Source organism: Zeus faber (assembly GCF_960531495.2).
Source record: "Zeus faber genome assembly, chromosome: 17".
NCBI lineage: Eukaryota > Metazoa > Chordata > Actinopteri > Zeiformes > Zeidae > Zeus > Zeus faber.
This window is the reverse complement of record NC_137204.1, coordinates 16805430-16824232: the sequence shown is the minus strand read 5'-3', so window position 1 is coordinate 16824232 and position 18803 is coordinate 16805430. Positions and strand designations below refer to the sequence as shown.

Genomic DNA, 18803 nt, shown 5'->3' with positions numbered 1-18803 from the left:
ATATATATATATATATATAAATAAATATATATAAATATATAAATATATATATATATATTTTTGATATTGGTTCATTTGCATATATATATATATAAATATATATATATATATTTGATATTGGTTCATTTGCATATATATATATAAATATATATATATATATTTAAAAAAATATATATATATATTAAAAAATATATATATATATATTAAAAAAAAATATTTTTTTTCGGATGAATTAGAAAAGAATAAGTAAAGACTCGTATATTACTCATGAATTGAGATGTTTAGAGATATAATCCAACATATGATGATCAAGAGAGACTTTTCTTTTGTTTTTGTTTGTTTCATTTTATTTCTCTTTTGAATCGACAGGCGGTTCTGCGACACGTGACCACCATTCCGATCGTCTGATTGGCGGAATCGGGCGGACTCGTGGTCGCCACAGCGACCGGCCGGCGCCGTTACGAGCGCGTGTCCTCGCGTCGTCGACCGGCGCGCGAAGCCCTCGGCGCTGCGGCGCTAGCCGTTAGCATGTAGCCTCGAGGCTGCGGAGAACTCTGTTCAAAGTAGGTGGAGGACGTGTGTGTGCGTGCGTGCGTGTGTGTGTGTGTGTGTGTGTGTGTGTGTGTGTGTGTGTGCGTGCTAGCGCGCTGTTTAGTTAAGAGGGTACGTTTCAGCTGGTTTGTATTGTAAATGTTCGGGGCGGGGACCCAATTACTTTTATGATTTTCATGATGTATTTTATCTAATAGTTACATTTCCCTCACTGCCCCAAACTGAGCAGCGGGACAACGCGGCTTGCCTGGGTAACGTGAGCCTGCTGGTCTTGGCTGCACCTACCACTACTATACTTTACATAATCCGATGACATTAAAAAAAAAAAATACCTTGGTTCGTTGAGGAGTGACTGTTATTGTTTTTCCGGGATTTTGTCGTGGCACCGCAAGAAATGGCCCGATCTGTTGCTAATGTCGAACAATTCCCGACAATTTAGGGAATGATGCACAGGCAGAAACATTTGCATAAACAGTCGAAAAAATACTTGTCATTTGATCATATTAACGTGAGAACGTTTTAAATGACCCTTATTGCTATCGTGGAATTGACTACTATCTTTTTGAATTCATTTAATAGCTATATGTGTCAGCGCTTTGCTATCATATAACTTATTATAGTTATATAGTTATTATAATAATATAGCTAATGGGTTATGTACAGTATTATATTCCAATACGCTACTAGAAAATGGAAGTTGTGGGTGCTATAGAAACATGTCTACAAAGCAGACCTTGTTAAGATTTAAAGTTTCCAAAATACAGATAGATTTTAGCAGAAAAAGTAGAGGGATTTTTTTTGACTAAATGTCATTTGTTAATATTTATAGTCATACATGCCAAGTCTTATTCATTGAACCCTAAAAACACTAGCCATCTAATCTATTTTATGATCATGAACATTCAAATAAAGTCAGCCAGATGATCCCAGGAAGTAGTGGGTCTGAGTCAGTGATTCTGTCCAACTGCCTCTTTGACGTGTGGAAATACACGTCAAAGAGACAATTGTGATTTCCCCTTGTGCACTCATGCTCACGCACACTCTCGCTCACACACTCCCCCTATGTGTGTGTCCGCCCATGACGTAGCTCTGGGGGGGGCGGGGCCGGCTCGTCGTGGTTTATTTGCACAATACCTCACTTCCTCAGCAGCTGCCATTGCTGTGCCGAGAGAGAGAGAGAGAGAGAGAGAGAGAGAGAGAGAGAGAGAGAGAGAGAGAGAGAGAGAGAGAGAGAGAGAGAGAGAGAGAGAGAGAGAGAGAGAGAGAGAGAGAGAGAGAGAGAGAGAGAGAGAGCGAGCGCGCGCGCTGGGAGCAGACGAGAGCAGCCGGAGGAAGCCTTGGTGCAGGGGCTCCGGAGAAGGAGGAGGAAGCAGCTCCATGGCTGAGTCGGCTGCCAACGGTGTGGACCAAGACGTGGCCAGCAAGAGACTCCACTCAAGGTAGGTCTCCAACCCCCGGAGGGAGATCTCAGCGTTGCTAACCCCCTCCTCTCGGCTTTGCACATCTGTCTCGGCTGAAGGAAAGGACAGAAGAGAATGAGAGGGATCACATGGGTGGGGTGCTGGTTGAGCGTTCCACTGACTCCACATTAGATAGATAGGAAGACAGCGAGAGGGCTACCGTGCGGTCAGGCAAATCCGACTACGTTCAAGCCCGAGCCCAGATTCCCACCGCCCGAGCACGGTCCCAGGCTCAGCGCGAGCGGCCGGGGTATTCCCCCTCCCGGCCGGGCGAAGCAGTCCGGCTGTGGCTGGAGGGGGCAGACTGGAGGGAGCCACGTAGGAGGTGGACACGAGGGGAGCGCAGCGAGGGGAAGCTCAGCTGCCAGGGGCTCCACACTGGGCAGCCACAGCCAGATGACACACATGGCTGCTGTTTTGATACGCCATGTGAGAGCAGGACCGCACTGTGACAGCTCAGCGCACATCCAGGGCAGGACAGGCGCCGTGGAGCACCCATATTTATATTATCATTTTACTTCTTTGTGATAAGTACTTGGTTGTGCTATATTTGTCAGGTCATCATCAGAAATTATATGCTTATCTCAAGGGACCTTCTTGTTAAATACTGGTTTAAAAAAAAATAGAATATGCAAAATATAAAAAAAATACAACATACATATATATATGTATATAACATACATATTATATGAACAAATACATTAATATAATAAAAAAAGTATTATGTGCTCTTAAGCTGTCAGTGACGGTGAGATTCTTGTGACCATTTCAACCTTGGTGCTACTAACCTGACTTCTGCTTTCACACATGCACGGCAACCCGCCGAAAACAGTTGGATCAGACATTAAACAAACTTTACCCGGCCAGCACCCTAGTACAAAGTCTGCATAATGTCGGAGCGGTACGTGTGAACAGAGCAGGTGGTTGTCTGGAGAATTCACGGCAAGCCAGTGGGCGCGTCGCGTGTTGATGACGTGTCACGCGTCACATGATAGTGACGTCATCAACACGCCCACTCCCTGAGGGTGAATAAGGGTCAATAACCGCCATAACATACGAGGACAAAGAAGAAGAAGATTTACGTTTATATTGTGGATTCGTCCAAATACAGGGGGTATCAACGGAAAAAAGGCACAATTACTGATAAGCCGGTAGCCTCGTCCGCCATCTCAGGTGTGCTGTAAAACTCTGCAGCGCCACGCGTCATGGCATCATGTCCTGCCTCCTGCAGGCTCTGCCAAGGCTCCGCCCGTCGTCTCAACCAAAGGAAGTTTTTCGAGTAGGTGTGAATTCGCACATGTAGCACACAATCTCTGGTTGTGTGCTACATGTGCGAAAGGGTCACTCCGGGCAATGTCTGGACCTGATTCATCAGTTCCAGACAGAGATTGTCCGAAGTTCACATGTGAAAGCAGCTATATTTATCATCTTCCATAACGGACTCCACATAGTGAATAGTGATATTTGACGTTTATCTACGTTGAACACCACATTTCCACATACCGAAAAAAAAAAAACCCCCACTATGATGACATCATCAGCCACACACCTCTAGGCCCCAGTGGCTGTGACGGCGCTGCTGGGAATGTTAATGGCTACTGAGTTGTGAATTGACATTCACAAGCCCTGCAAGGTTGCAATGCCCCCAAGATAGAAACACAAATGCGCACACACACACACACTCTCGCAAACTAGTTTGTTTCCATCATATGGCCAAGGACACCCTCTGTGCTAGCACTCCCTCTATTTCACACACACATAAAGTCAATACATAACCTTTCAGAAATGAGGGCCTTGTGTTGCTGTGTTGCAGACGTGTGTGTGTGTGTGTGTGTGTGTGTGTTCAAGATTCAAGATTCAAGAGGTTCATTCGTCACATATACATACTTCCAAACATACAGTATATGCAGTGAAATGTCAATGCAACGCACCCAGTTATTATACACAATATGTTCTAGACTGAACACAATAGCTACCGAATTTCTACTTGACTAACTAACTGATTCCTAAAACGTAATGCAGCAAGTAAATAGAATATTATAAAATAAATATAAGAAAATCAATTAATAAAATAAAATGACTCAAAGGTAGACTTATGTATTTGGGATAGGCTGTTATTTACAGTATATACAGATATGTGCATAAAAGCGACATGTGAATAAAGTGAGGTAGTGTGTGTGGAGATATACAGTATAGTATACAACAGTACGGCACAGAAGTGTGTGTGTGTGTGTGTGTGTGTGTGTGTGTGTGTGTGTGTGTGTGTGATGTGGGAGAGCTGTGTGTGTGTGTGTGTGTGTGTGTGTCGTCTTTAGACTTGTCCTTGGTTACTTTTGCACCAAGAGAACCCGTGGAAGGTTTTCGAGATAAGACTTTTGTTCATAACAGCCATGTCTGATTAAATGTAACCTTAAAGGACCGTACCGGTGTCAGTTTGGTCCATACTGGTGTCCTGAGTTTACTGGTCAGAACGCACACATTTGGCTAATTTTGACCATGACCATTTTCCTGGTGGTGGCTCACATTTATAGAGATTTAGTAATAGTCGCTTTTCTTTAGGGTTTAGAAAATTTGAACAATATGTTGAGAACTAACAACATTTTGTCATATTTTCCATTTGTTACACAGCTGGAGGTGCCATTTGTTTAACCAATACAAAATACAGCAACTTTAAGTACCTTTTACCAAAATACGCGTTACCGTAGTTATAACCATATCGTTTAAGTTTTCCGAAAAATCACGGCTTTCATCGGGAAAATGTTCATGGATATAATATAAATTGTGTGCGCTGACTAGTAAACTCAATTTGACAATTTGCTCCTTTCAGGATTTCTATATCTTTGCATCAAGACATTTGTGGTTTCATCACAGTTGAATCCTATTCTTCTGCTGCGTTCGCGCTGACACCGACAGTTGAGTGTCAAGGAGGAGAAAATCTGAGACGGACGAGGGAGGGAGAACAGTGGAGCGAGAAAGAAACAAAAGAATAAGAAAAATATAGGCAAAATAGAATATAGGATAAGAATATTACCCAAACTGAAAGGAGAAGAAAGTCTACAGCAAAGGAGGGGGGAGGGGGGGGGGGGACATTCCTAGAGAATATCTTTTTGGTTTCCCTGACAACCAGCCCTGGCACTCTGTAATTATGTCTGGATTAGTACTCTGAGCACAGCGCTCCCCGGCTCAGCCGCAACGCACACTGCGAGCGGATCCGGAGCCAGAGCCGGGCTGCCAGAGAGGGGCAAAGGACATTCTCAAGTGTTGTTATTTATTTTTTTAACCACAACTGTTCATCGTGTAGAGATTTATAAAGGCTCTCGTTCCAGACCTGTATTCCTCTTTATTGTTTATTTATTTATTTATTTGTAATGTAGTACTTGGTTGTGCTGTATTGGTCTGGTCATCCTAGGAAAATATATTCTTATCTCAAGGGACTTCCTGGTCAAATAATGCAAAAAAATAAAATAAAAATAATAATAATAATATATATAAATAAATATTAAAAAAAAAATATATATATAAATAATATATAAATAATATAAAAAATATATATACACATATACAACATTGACATTTTTATGAACAAATACATTTATTTTAAAAAAGTGATATAAAGCTAGCAGTGATGTTGAGATTCTCGCGACCATTTTAATCTTGGTGCTACTAACCCGACTTAGTATTATTATTATGATTATTATTATTATTATTATTGTACCTTTGTGTCCCGTTTCAATGTAAACATCGCTGAGGGCTTTGTGTCTTCGGCCCGATCGGACGCTAGGGGAAAAAAAAAATTCCAATGGAAAAAACAATGACTAACATTCCCCCTTTCACACGTACAGATCAGGCTTCACGCTAAGTTGTTTTTATGGACATTATTTGTTATTACGGCAAAGTTTGGCTTCGGCGCAAATCCCGCTTAGACCTCCTCTCGCCCTCGCTTCCTGAAACCTGTCCAATGGTGGCGCGCTCCCTCTTCCGTCGCCACGGTAACAGCGTTGGGAGCCTGTCTCCCTCAGACCGCAGGCCGGTTATTATGGGATGAATGTCTCCCAAACAGACCAATTAGAGTTGTAATCAGAGGAGCTAATGGCAGGCTGCACGGCGCAGAGGCATTCTGAGGGCCGACCGCAAAAGACGGCAACAGTGGGAATCAATATCTAGAAACTATTGCAAACTATTGTTTTTTCCCTGTCTGTCATTACGTTACTATATCATTAATTAACACCAGCATCTTTTGAGCCACGTCTGACTAATCGATGATTATCTGTTCATCTCTCGTATCCGCCTGTCAAAGTATTCTTGAATTATTAAACTTGGTTGCTTTTAACGGCGGGCCATTGGAAAATACTCTTAATTACACATAAAAAAAACAAACTTCTTCATCAATAGTTAATCACGTTTCCGGTTTTGTTTTTTTCAACTAAAAGAATCTTGCCAAAAACTTCATACAAGTATTTTTTTTGTTGTGCTTCCGAAAATAATGTGTTTACACAAATCATTGGCCACTCTACTGTGTAAATGCAAATGGTATCGTTCAGTCATTTGTGTGCGAAACAAAGTGTTTCTCATCCTAAATCAGGGCTTTTCCTGTCGTGAAAGAAGTGGGTTCGCCAGCGGGCAGGTCAGCCACCTCTCTTCAAGCCCAGAACAAAAGTTTGCACAAACCACACCGAGACAGAATTCCACCGGGGCGACCGTTGTTTTTTCCATATTCTTCTGTTTTACAACTCTGTGGCGCGGGGGCTTGGATTGTACGACACCCCTTGTGGTCCTGTGCGCCTGGGAAGACGCTTAAGAAGACTGGGCTCGTTATAAAGAGCTGTTTCACAGTAAACACGCATCGGAACAACAAACTAATTCAGTGTACGTTTAACACCGCGATACACCACAACACGCACGCACACACACACACACACACACACTCCACCAACAACTCCACGACTGTTTTTGCTGAGACGTGAGCCACGAAGCGTCACTTCTCGAGACTACGATGCCACAAACCTCTGTTTTTTTACGCCGTGACTTTGTGAAACCTACGTTTCATGAGGAACATCTACGACTGTAAGCCAACCTTTCGGTTTTTTTTTCCCCTCCTTTGGAGTCAAACGTCAGTGTCGACCCGGCATCTGCATATGAAAACCTGCTATAAATGGAAAGAAATATATTTTTCTTGTGGTTCCTGTATTTTGCCCTTATTTCTTCCTTTGCTCCCAAGCCCGAGACATTCAGTTCTCTCTTAGGTTGTATTTCAAATAGTTATTAAATGCCCAAGCATGGAATTATATGATTTTTTCTTTTTTACGCAATCTCACTGTTGGCTTCGGAGAACATAACCTGATTTAAGGTCTGAATGGTTTCTCGCCGAAATTGCGGTATTTCATGGTCTGGCAGATGCTCAAGTCAACCCTGCCACTCGGAAAAATATATTTTTGTCACCAAGAGTCGACTCAATTTCGGAGTCGTCTGCCTGGAGAATATGCAGGCAAAAAAAGAAGAAGTACAAAAATATAAGCAAAAAATATTTTTCAAGGACCACACTCATCCGTTTTTGAGCTTCTTGTGTGTAGGTTTTGCACATTGTTTCACCTTTATACAGCAGTGTCTTTCTGAGCAGTTGAGGGGAAGTTGCAGTCACTGGCGTATCCCATGATACACACACTGGATATTTTCCGGTCTTTCTTGTCTTCCCTTCACCTCCCCTGCAAAACAGGCACTGCGCTTGTATCGACCGGGGACACTCTCTGAAACATCAGCGAAATGCAACTTTTGGTGACAGGAAATATGGTCCAATCCGACCTTGTTTAAAACGTTGAAGACGTTAAGCCAATTTTTACCGTACGCCGGCGAAACTCTGGCATCTTTGACGCAAGCTCGGTGACTGCCTTGAAAAGCTGAAAATATGTTTAATGGTGCGGTATGAATGGGGGCATTAAGTCCAAAATCCCACGTACTTAAATATGGTACGAGAGTTGCCTCCTGATACAGTATGTCTGAGCTACTCGAAACACTACTAAAAAGCGCTAAGGATCTGCCGAGGGCATGAAGGCTTTAGGCGGAGCGATGGGAACGCCAGGTACAGTACGTGGAACAGTGTGGATGAATGTTTGAATGTGCGGCAGTAGCAGTTATTCGAGCACCTTCGAACAAAATACTGAAAGAGTCCAGAGTCACTCCCAGATCCTTCGACTTGTTCTTGTTAATAATACTTACCTCCCACTCCTATGGCCTTCTGCGCCTGAGTATTACATCAGGTTTTGGGCATTTATTTCCGTTTGAACTGAGCGTACATTGCCTTTCGAGCCTGGGAAACCAGACAGATCTGAGAGCTCACGTTCCGTTTGCTCTGCAGAGTGCGTCAAACAGATTTCCACCCGACCTCGCCAGGGTCGGGCCAATCACGACCGTTTATCTAAGATGGGGCGGGTTGGATACGATAGCGATGCAGAGGAGCGCCGTTGAGGCGTATTCGTAAACAGCCAAGATGGCCGCCGCCGATGTGTAACCGTCTGCTGAATCTGCTGTAGCCACAGTATTGAACTAACCGGACGGTATATTTTCCCGAAAAAAACTTTTGTTGATAAGAAAGATGTGTTTGCCGTACTTCTGACCGGTTTTGGTAAAAATGCGATTTGGGCCGCGCCTGTTGGTAACGGCCCTTGGAAATGGAAAATGAACGGAGAGATTCCAGACTGATACTCATTTGGGAATTAGTCTGGCTAATTTCCGTCTTGATATTTGAGGCGACTTTTGCTCACTGGTTCGCTGCTTATCTCTTTCAGCTCTCTAAAGCTCTGACAGGACAGAGGTGCTGAAGACAAGCACTTAGGGGGCCCTTCCAGCGAGGAAGGGTGCGCTTCAAATGCAGGGATCACCAAGGGCTTGATGTCAAGGGAAGAGGACTTGTCTCTGAATGAAAAGGAAAGTCTTACTGGGAAAATGTCCCTCTGGGGCCCTCTCTCTGGGCTGGTTGAAGGTGAATATTAAGCCGTGCACTTTATAGAGCTGCCACAGCTTTTACATAATCTGCTCATCGCAATTATTCCACCTGACCGGAGCCATTCTGTGAAATCGTTAGATACCCACAATCATATATTTTCATCCGTGTGCTAAACCAATGTTAGAAATGCTGCAACAAAGAGGATGCTCGCGAATCGGTTGCATTTCCATCCGGATGAGGTGACTTATCGAAGATCTTTATGTTCCAATGTTCAGTGCTAATGAATGGCTCTTTTTGATGAGGTGGATGTGTAGTACTACACAATTATGAGCGTATTCTATGAAAGTGGCGTAAAAGGAACAAAAAGACCATTCAGTTACCATTTGCAATTACCTTTACAGCAAATAATTGCCAGCTAGCATTTGAGGCCGTTGCTCAGCACCCATTGTCATGATATCAGTGTGATATCAGTCTTTACACTGGTGTGTGCCCATTTTACCAGTGTTTTTTAAGTTCTTGGAAGTTGGTTTTATGGACCTTGGTTATTGACCGAAACACATCCATTGCATACATGATTATTGCGTACACAATAACATTGCCTGTCAGTATTGCACAGATAAGTTATTCAGTGTATCATCAGCCCAGACGATGCTTTGTTCTCAAACCTTTTTATCACCCACCCCATCCGTGCTACATTATATATAATTCTTTGGCTTGCTACTAATAGAATGTCAGCTAATGAGGCGCTGTTATTGTGAGACCGTCACAAAAGGGTTAAACCACTTCAACGGAACTGTTGGAATAACTTACAAATTAAACCAGTGACACAAACAGGATGGCATTCACTGTTTTCCTGGGGTTTGAGATCCAGGGGTAATGTGTTAAAATGAATGCCAAGGACATATATATAAAAGAGAAATGTGGCACCTACTTGCTATGATCTGAGCCACGGGACATGAAAGCCTGATGGGAAGGGGAAGTCGCATGATGATCAAAGGCTCCGAGGGGGACAGGGATACAATGCCGTGTGTGTGTGTGCGTGTGTGTGTGTGTGTGTGTGTGTGTGTGTGCGTGTGTATGATAGAGACAGATTGGGAATAAAATATGAGAAAGTAAGAGAAAGATTAAGAGGAAACACATGTAGCACAGCAGGGTTCTTCTATCCCGGCCCTCCTAAAACAACTCGACAACCTTCTCCAGTTTATTGCTCTTTGGAATAAAAAAAAAACTCCCTGCGAGTCGCAATACATTCAATTTGGTTGTACATGTGTGAGAACCCAGAGTTAAATGGACCTTTTACTGGGACTAAGAAAACTTAGAAATAATACACCACCAAGGATGTGAACCCTGTATAGGGAGGAGTCCAGAAATCTGGAAGTGATAAAACTACCTCCAATTATTATCGTTAATGCACCTTTAAGAGTCTTTTTCTTCAAGATTTAGTTGACGGCTACTTACTTGTGTGAATGTTAAAATAAAATGTAAATAAATAAGAAAAAAAGTGAAAAAATGAAATTAGTAAAGACAAATATATTCATGTATTCTTTAAATGTAGTCAAGTAAAAAAAAAAAAAGTTATTGTGTTGTATTGAAACATTTGAATCATGCAATTTTAAGCTGCATAAACAATCACATAAACTATTTCAAATTTTCTTTGGATATAGTTTAGGAAAATAATCATATGCTAATTTTTGTCGTTTTACTGGTTATTCTCTACCACTCCAGCTCTTTTTTTTAATTTATTTTTTATTTTTTTTACCACCGGTCAGTCTGGTGTGTCTTTGACAGTGACCTAATAATGTTTCTGCCAGTGTCAGCACGTAGTTGGATTAGTCCTGGCTGCTCACTGCATCGTACGCTCTCCACCAAGGAGGTGCAGATCACTGGATTAGGGATTGGGCAGATGTCTCACCCTCTCGCTCTCTTGTCTCTCTCATTGAATTTGTGTCGCCGTCGTCTTTATCCTTATCTGTCAGTGTCCCGGTGTGGTAGTGTTCAAGGTGAGTAGGCTCGGTGTCACTCAGCCTTTGAATCTGTCGCTTGCACTTGCTCTGTGTTCACTTTTTTAAAGGCATCGTCGGGGAGGAAACGCTATGGTTCTGTGAGAACGAAGAATTGGATTTATTTTTAATCCTGCTCTTCTGGTGGTCCTGGAACTCTCGCAACATACAAATTTTGACCTCCTTACACTTTTGACCTTCTAAAAAGACGTAGTTTACGAGCTGCTCCCTTCCCCCTCGGTTGGCGTTGGCGTCGGCGATGCTCTGCAGACTTTGGGGTTCCTCAAACTGGATCGGTGCTTGGAGCCTCCACTCGGAACGTGTCCAGTTTGGCTGCGACGCTGCTTGACATTGTGCATTCTCCCGTAGGAATTCAGTGAATACAACAATTGGGAACTTGGATTTTTTTTCCTTTCTATAGAGACTTTTGGAAAAGACAAAAAGGTTTTCTTAATCTGTGCGAGGGGATCACCATTTAGGGTTATTTGGATGACCTGTGCCCCCATGGAAAATGACTCCTGCCCCCTCACCGGAGCAGAGAGGGCAGTGTGTAGACTGGTTCACCAGGGGCCGCGACCCCAAGCCGTACTGAGGCCGTTGCACCTGGAGCTCCAGATGTACGTGGAGAAAACGCGATACAAGCAAAAATACAGGTACCGCCCGCGATCCCACGCCTTCTTATTGTTTTGAAATGAATGTGCAATGCAAGATCACAAAATCTCAGTTCATCGGTTAAAGCTAAGATCTGGGAATGACCTCGGCTGATGCCTTCACACGCACAGTACGACATTTCAATTCAGTCATAACGCTGGATCACGATAAGGCTGCAGCACATTGTTTTGAACGGCGATTAGAGCGTATGGTGCTGTTTCTCTCACCCTCTCTCTTCTATATCTCTATATACTTTGACTTCTTTCATCAGCTTCTAACTAAGTAACACGATATCACACGGAAAATGAATGTGTTTGTGTGTGTGTGTACATGTGCATGGCATGCATGTTTATTTAGACTATGTATGGAGGCCATGATGGTACAATCCCTCATTCCTCATTCAATCCCTCAGATATGTTGCCACAGTTTATGAAATAGTGTCCTTGTAGAAAGCAATGGGCACTAACAGGGTATAAACGGGAATTTCTTTTTTTTTTTTTTTTTACGTGCCCTGTGTCAGCCTCGTTGGCCCTGGTTGTCATAGCAACAAAGGCATTCGAGAGGTGGGCGAAGGAGCACACTGACTTTGCTCCATTCTCTGTTCTTCTCTTAAAATGTATTTCTGGCATTCGTTGTTTTTATTACATTTCGGCAGGGCGAGTACTTCCAGACCCTTTTTTCCACCGTGACATATTATTATCGCTGAGTAATAGTGTTGATTTACACATTTTTTTACAGAACCCTTCACATAGACCACAAGGAAAATTGCAGGAAATTGTACAAATTATTTTCTGTCTCATAACAAACTTGTTTTGTTCTTACTTCATCCATAACAATGTTCTAAATCAAATATGATATATCTGACTGGGAATGTCTAATAGGACAATGAAAGCAACACTAATACCTAGTGTATACCTCAGCTACTGACAGCGACATTGTTTCTCATCATATTTTGATTTCCATCTCCGCTCTCCAGGATGGAGGCCTCGTGCCTGGAGTTGGCCCTGGAAGGAGAGCGGCTGTGCAAGGCGGGGGACTTCAAAGGGGGGACAGCGTTCTTCGAAGCGGCCGTGCAGGTGGGCACGGAGGACCTCAAGACTCTCAGTGCCATCTACAGCCAGCTGGGCAACGCCTACTTCTACCTGAAGGAGTACGGAAAAGCCCTGGAGTACCACAAGCACGACCTCACTCTCGCCAGGTGAGAAGAACCCTGGGAATAAAACCCGTTGTCAGGTCTGTTCTGTTGTCGGTGCCACGTTATCGGCCGATGCTGGGTTGTTATTTAATTCTGACTCCCTCAAATCCATGGACCTTTATGGCCAGTGTGTGAAGGCGAGACCACCCGAGGGGAGGCCAAGATCAAGTCAGCTTGAGACCGAAAAAGCTTATTGATTCTGAGACAATTCCCAGTCCAAAGCTTATTGAGTAAAGCCCAAGATTTAACCCAAGGAGGCCAGTTCAACTCAAGGTCAATGGGCCCCGGAGAGACTAACAGTGCAAGTCAAACTGAATACCATGAGTACAACTGTGTGTATTGTATTTATTTAGAAAAATATAAAAAATTGCAGTTTTGCCCTTGGCCATTCCAAGACTGAGTCAAGTCCAAGCGCAAGTCCTTTAAAATGCAACACTGGACTCAAGACTTTTGCAGCCGATAAACCGACGCAAATAACAGAAAAAGCAAGCTTCTAATTCACAAAGCACCCGCACGCGGTGAAAAGCGCTGCCACGCAGATAGCGTCTCGGCGCGCCAGTGCTATTTGCGCATATTTAAATAAGGTATTATGCATACATTTGGTGCAATATTGGCCCCTTTCTATGCAAATGAGCCTCGTTGCAAAAAGCGTCCAATTCACAAACACCGGTGCAAATAGTCACACCCACTTAGATAGAAAATATTAGCGTCCACAGAGTGAAAAAAAAACCTGCGTTGCGTGACGGTCTTCAGAGAGCTGGTGTAACTGAAGCGCATTTATGAGTGGTGTCACGCCGAGACTTTCCAGTGATCTGTAAATTATATTTTGACATTATTATAATTATTATTACCGTCACGGCATCTGTAGGTGGTGGAATGTGCAGTAGTCCGTAGGGTCAAAAGGCACCCAAAAAGCAACTTGTTGAGACTTTGAATAATTTATTGTACAAAATGATGTTACAAACGTTGACAAAAATGGTTCTAGAATTCCTATTTAACTCAAAAGAACAATCAAAAAGATTTAGATTTACTCAAACAATTTAAATGTTTTATAGTCACTGCATATAAATCTAAAAGTACAAAGTAAAACCTGTTGCATGGAGGCGCTCAACGGCGTCTGCATAACGGCCCCGTGCATAACGGCCCGAGAATTCTACCCCAGATGGACTCCATATGAAAATATTTGAGTTCTAGAAAAAAGAGAAGAGTTTTTTCTTTCTTTTTGAACATACCAAGCTGTAGCAATCAACCCACCCTATACCCGTAGGTTTCTCTATGACAAAAGATAAGACTACCCATCCGGAGGGCGGGGATTCCGGAAAAAGCCTTGAAAATAGAAAGACATTTAATGCAGTTTACAGCTATTAACCGAGAGCTTGGTATTTGGCTTATGTTTGGCTAATCACATCCCCTGCAGAGAACAGTGCAGTCGGTGTTCATGCAGGGAAGCGATTAAGAAGCTTTGGCATTTTGCACTACAATACCATCATGATCAGTAGCTGCAGTGCTTAGGACGGAGTCAGACCTCGAAACAATAAAACATCCACCAATTAAAACAAAAACAGCAAAACATTTACTGAAGAAAATGTCATGGTTAAACAGTCCCCTACTGGAATAACATATTTATTTAACGTTTGGAGCCATGAGAAACTCGTCTTAATCGCTTTGTTTGCCCAAACATTTTTTGATGCAATGCTTAAGTTTTAGAAGGCGTCTCCAAAAAAATTGCGTTCCGTTCCTTCCTCAGGACGATAGGAGACAGAATAGGGGAGGGGAAGGCCAGCGGGAACCTCGGCAACACGCTCAAGGTGTTGGGGCGTTTTGACGAGGCTGCAGTCTGCTGCCAGAGACATCTGGACATCTCCCAGGAGCAGGGGGACAAGGTATCCCCCCCCCCCCCCAGACGTACACGCGCCGCCGCGACCAAATGTGTCAGAACGCAGCAAAACGTATCGGCGTGACATCACCGTGTGTCCCGTCTGTGTCTGTGGGTGTAGGTGGGGGAGGCCAGGGCTCTGTACAACGTGGGGAATGTTTTCCACGCCAAAGGGAAGCAGCAGCTGTGGGGCTGCACCCAGGAGCCCGGAGACCTGGCCCCGGAGGTCAGGGACACGCTGCAGAGGGCCACGGGCTTCTACGAGTAAGTGCACCGGTGTCATAGTTATTACCCACACCGACTCATTCGCTGTTATCCTGGCATGTATTATTGGACACATTTATTTATCATATACCCATCTATATTTATATTTTATAGACCACAGCCATACTTTTCACTTAGCTTATCGTAACTTTTCTTATGCTTTGTGTATATTCTGTATATTTTTGTATATTTGGCTATTTATGTTTTTTATTTTATTTATTTAGTATTTATTTATTTTATTGTATTGTATTGTATTGGCTTACCTGTTTTTGTTTCTTTTTTTTATTTTGTATTTCTTTAAGAATATTTTTATGCTCATTTATTATGCTGCTTTTATGCTAATTGTACAGCCATCCAATCTTCATCACAACAAATTCCTCATATATGAAAAGGAACTTGACGGGATTGCTATTATCATATCATTATTATTATACAGATTTGGATTCTAGCGCTAATTGCACACGAAAATGCACACAAAAAAGAACAATACATGCAGACTGCAAAATACACTTGCACACGTATATTCTTTATTTGTGTGCAAAATGTGCTTGTCGCAGTTTAATTGTGCGTAACTGTGTATGCATGCATCCGCCAGCACACACACATTAACCAGCACTTTCCTCCTGGGACCGAGTCCACTCACCTCTGCACTGAAAGCAATTAACAGTAGAGGGTTAAACTATCAAGGTTGATACGAAAGAGGTTTGCCACCAGGTATCACAAAGATTAAACTGAAGTGCAATTATCCTCAAAATAAAAGGAAATTAGCAGCGTACACCCACACACCCACACACACACACACAGACACACACACACACACACTCCCCTGTGTGAACATACAGCGGCTCCATTGTTTGGTGTGACAACTGTGCAACTGGTGTGGCAACCCACATCTGTGCTTTACTGCTACAGAAGACCGTCTACTGTATTTTAAAACACAACAAACACACAACCCACCGAGCCTAACGTGAAATCTCCAAACAGTCCAAACGTAATTTCACCCGATGGATGGAATTAGAGGTGCGTAAGGTCGTGGAAATGTTGAATTGCATTCATTCAACATTGCATTTACACTATGTAACTTTTTTTTTAACCTTAAAATAACAGCATCAAAATTATTTTGATGGTACACTGACTTCTAATATGGAGAATGGCAACGCTTTCATTCCCACCCACCCCACCCCGCCTGTTCTTGCGCTATGTAACTTCTGTGTTCAGTTACGAAACCCCGGGAAAAGTGTGTTACGCTTTACGGCACTTGCATGATGGTTGGCTCTGGTTATTAGATTTCTTTTTGCCGGGTTATAAAAAAAACGCTGATAAATTGTAAACTTGCTGGTCAAATTCCGGTAATAATGCTCATACAAAATGAAGCCGCTCCACCTTCCCATGCACCGTCGGCGAGACGGGCCAGTGGTGCGCCCCGAACCTGCACCTCAGCCGGCGTGCGCCGGCCCTCACGTTCATTGCTCCCCGGGGTTTGCTTCACCTTCTGACTTGCGTGTGCGAGCCGATCTGCCAGGCCGAGCACATCTGGTGTCCACACCGGCAGCAGGGGGCCCCGGTGTACATTATATCTGCTCTTGTAACCTCGGCTGTTACAAAACCAGACTGAGTTTTATGACAGTGGCGTAAAAGTGCAATTCCACTCAGAAGCTGTAGGGGCGCCCATCCCAAATACCAAAAGTTACATAGTGCTGCTTTAATTTGCTGTCTTAATCTTAATCCACTTGTTTCTCCAAAGAATGAACCTGTGTTTGGTCAAAGAACTGGGTGACCGTGCGGCCCAGGGAAGAGCCTTTGGAAACCTGGGCAACACCCATTATCTACTGGGAAACTTTGTCGAAGCCATCAAGTTCCACCGCCAGGTAGGAAATCTGTGTCCTCTCAACAAAATGAAGTAGATTTAGGTGTCACTGTTTCCCAGTGCTGATACGAATATATTTTGTATTCATAGCGACTGTCTCTTGCCAAAGAATTTGGGGACAAAGCAGCAGAAAGGAGAGCCTACAGCAACCTGGGCAATGCCCTGATCTTCCTGGGCCAGTTCAACACAGCCACAGAGTACTACAGGTGAGCGCACAACGGCGCCCTCTTGTGGAGAAGAGATTCAAATGGGCTTTATTGTTTACTGTTAATTTTCAGCTTTATTTTATTGATTATTGTTACATTTAAGGTTTTATTTTTTTATTTCCAGTTGCCAATATTTGAGTTAATTTTTGGTTCATTGTATGCCGCCACAATTTTCTTATGTATGGTTTATTTGAAGATTATTATTTTGTTATTGTTTTATTCTTTTTGTTTATTGTTCTCCTGGGATTAATAAAGTGTCTGTCTGTCTGTCTATTTATCTATCTATCAATCTATCTATCCAGGAAAACCCTGCAGTTGTCTCGGCAGCTGAGGGACCAGGTGATGGAGGCTCAGGCGTGCTACAGCCTGGGCAACACCTACACCCTGCTGCAGCAGTACGACAGAGCCATAGACTACCACCTCAAGCATCTGCTCATCGCCCAAGAGCTGACCGACAGGTAGAGGATGAGAAAAAACAACATTGCGGGAGTCTCCGCCCACAGGTAGGGGTTCAGGGAGGCAGACGGGAGTCTTTCTTTCCGCGGTTTGCCAACATGCCGAGAGTTTTTGCGCCGATCCCCTCTGCAAGACAGACAAACATTTAGAAAGCTCCCTGCCCCGAGGCGGCGTGGCGGTCGCGGGAAAGGGCGGTCTGCAGCCGCGGCGGCTCCACCACGCGCCTCGGTCCGCCGCAAACATTAAAAAAATATATATCGTACCCTCTGTTTGTTATGTCCATTTACAGGAACCTTCAAACCTTCTTTCTGTGTCAATAGGGTCGGAGAGGGCCGTGCATGCTGGAGCCTTGGGAACGCCTACGTGTCTTTAGGCAACCACAGACAGGCTCTCCATTACGCGAGAAAGCACCTGGACATATCCAAAGAGGTGGGTCGAATAGAGTGTATCCACTGTTTTTTGTTTCTTTTTGCAAATGTCGCTATTCTTCCTCAAGTACCACAAAGGCCGAAGCAAACAAAAGTATTATCCCGAGGCATTTAAGTACAGTTCACAATTTCAGTCTCTATTGTTTACTTCACCGTCTGTCTTGTTTGACTTTTGTTCTCACCCTGCTTGGAACATTGCAACACCTCAGATCGGGGACAGGAACGGGGAGCTGACAGCCAGGATGAACGTGGAGCAGCTGATGGAGGCTCTGGGAGTCAACGAAAGTGACCTTTCACCCTGCGGTTCAGAGTTTGAGATGCAAGGTAGGACGCAGTGCTCTTTCTAAAATGGAGGAGCAGATATGTGTCGTTCATCTCAATCACGCATTTTTTGTAAATGTTTCCAGTGGCTTGTCTTTGTCACGAAAAATGCATATATTTCTATGCTAGGGAATAATTACTTATCGCTATAATAGGGCCAGCATGGCGCCGAGCCGGGCTCAACACGATGACATTTGAGTTGAGGGTTGCAAAGGAAAGCATTCTCTGGAAGATATAAACATGTCAACATGTGGAAAGCATGTATTAGTGCCATCGTTGCAACCCTTCATCTTTGAGAAAGAATTTCACCACCACAAATAATAGTTTTTACTATTGTTGTTTTCAAATGATGGTTTGAGATAATGATGATGGATTACCGACGTTATGTTTTGGATGTGCTCGTAAGATGTGATTTTGACATCAGCTTTTTGTGTCTTCGACAATAAATATTAATATGTAGCGTGGTATTGTGACGCAGGCACCATCTCTGCAAGAGAAGCACACATTCCTTTTTAAACGCATCATGGCAGATTAAAAAAACAACAACAACAACAGTATTAACTTTGCGTATGTTGTCACAATAAAGT

General features: G+C 43.3%; 1 protein-coding gene across 1 annotated transcript in view; it reads left to right on the top strand.

Annotated features, from left to right (window-relative positions):
* Window positions 1–1882: 1882 nt before the first annotated feature.
* The window catches only part of gpsm1b (G protein signaling modulator 1b), a 30572-nt gene continuing 13651 nt past the window's right edge, over window positions 1883–18803 (top strand). Inside the window, exons 1-9 of the mRNA XM_080018159.1 lie at window positions 1883–1991; window positions 12580–12801; window positions 14546–14681; window positions 14796–14938; window positions 16683–16806; window positions 16896–17011; window positions 17314–17469; window positions 17788–17896; window positions 18105–18219. Of these exons, the coding sequence (XP_079874285.1) occupies window positions 1930–1991; window positions 12580–12801; window positions 14546–14681; window positions 14796–14938; window positions 16683–16806; window positions 16896–17011; window positions 17314–17469; window positions 17788–17896; window positions 18105–18219 (1183 nt within the window). The 5' untranslated portion in view covers window positions 1883–1929. The remainder of the gene's footprint in view (window positions 1992–12579; window positions 12802–14545; window positions 14682–14795; window positions 14939–16682; window positions 16807–16895; window positions 17012–17313; window positions 17470–17787; window positions 17897–18104; window positions 18220–18803) is intronic.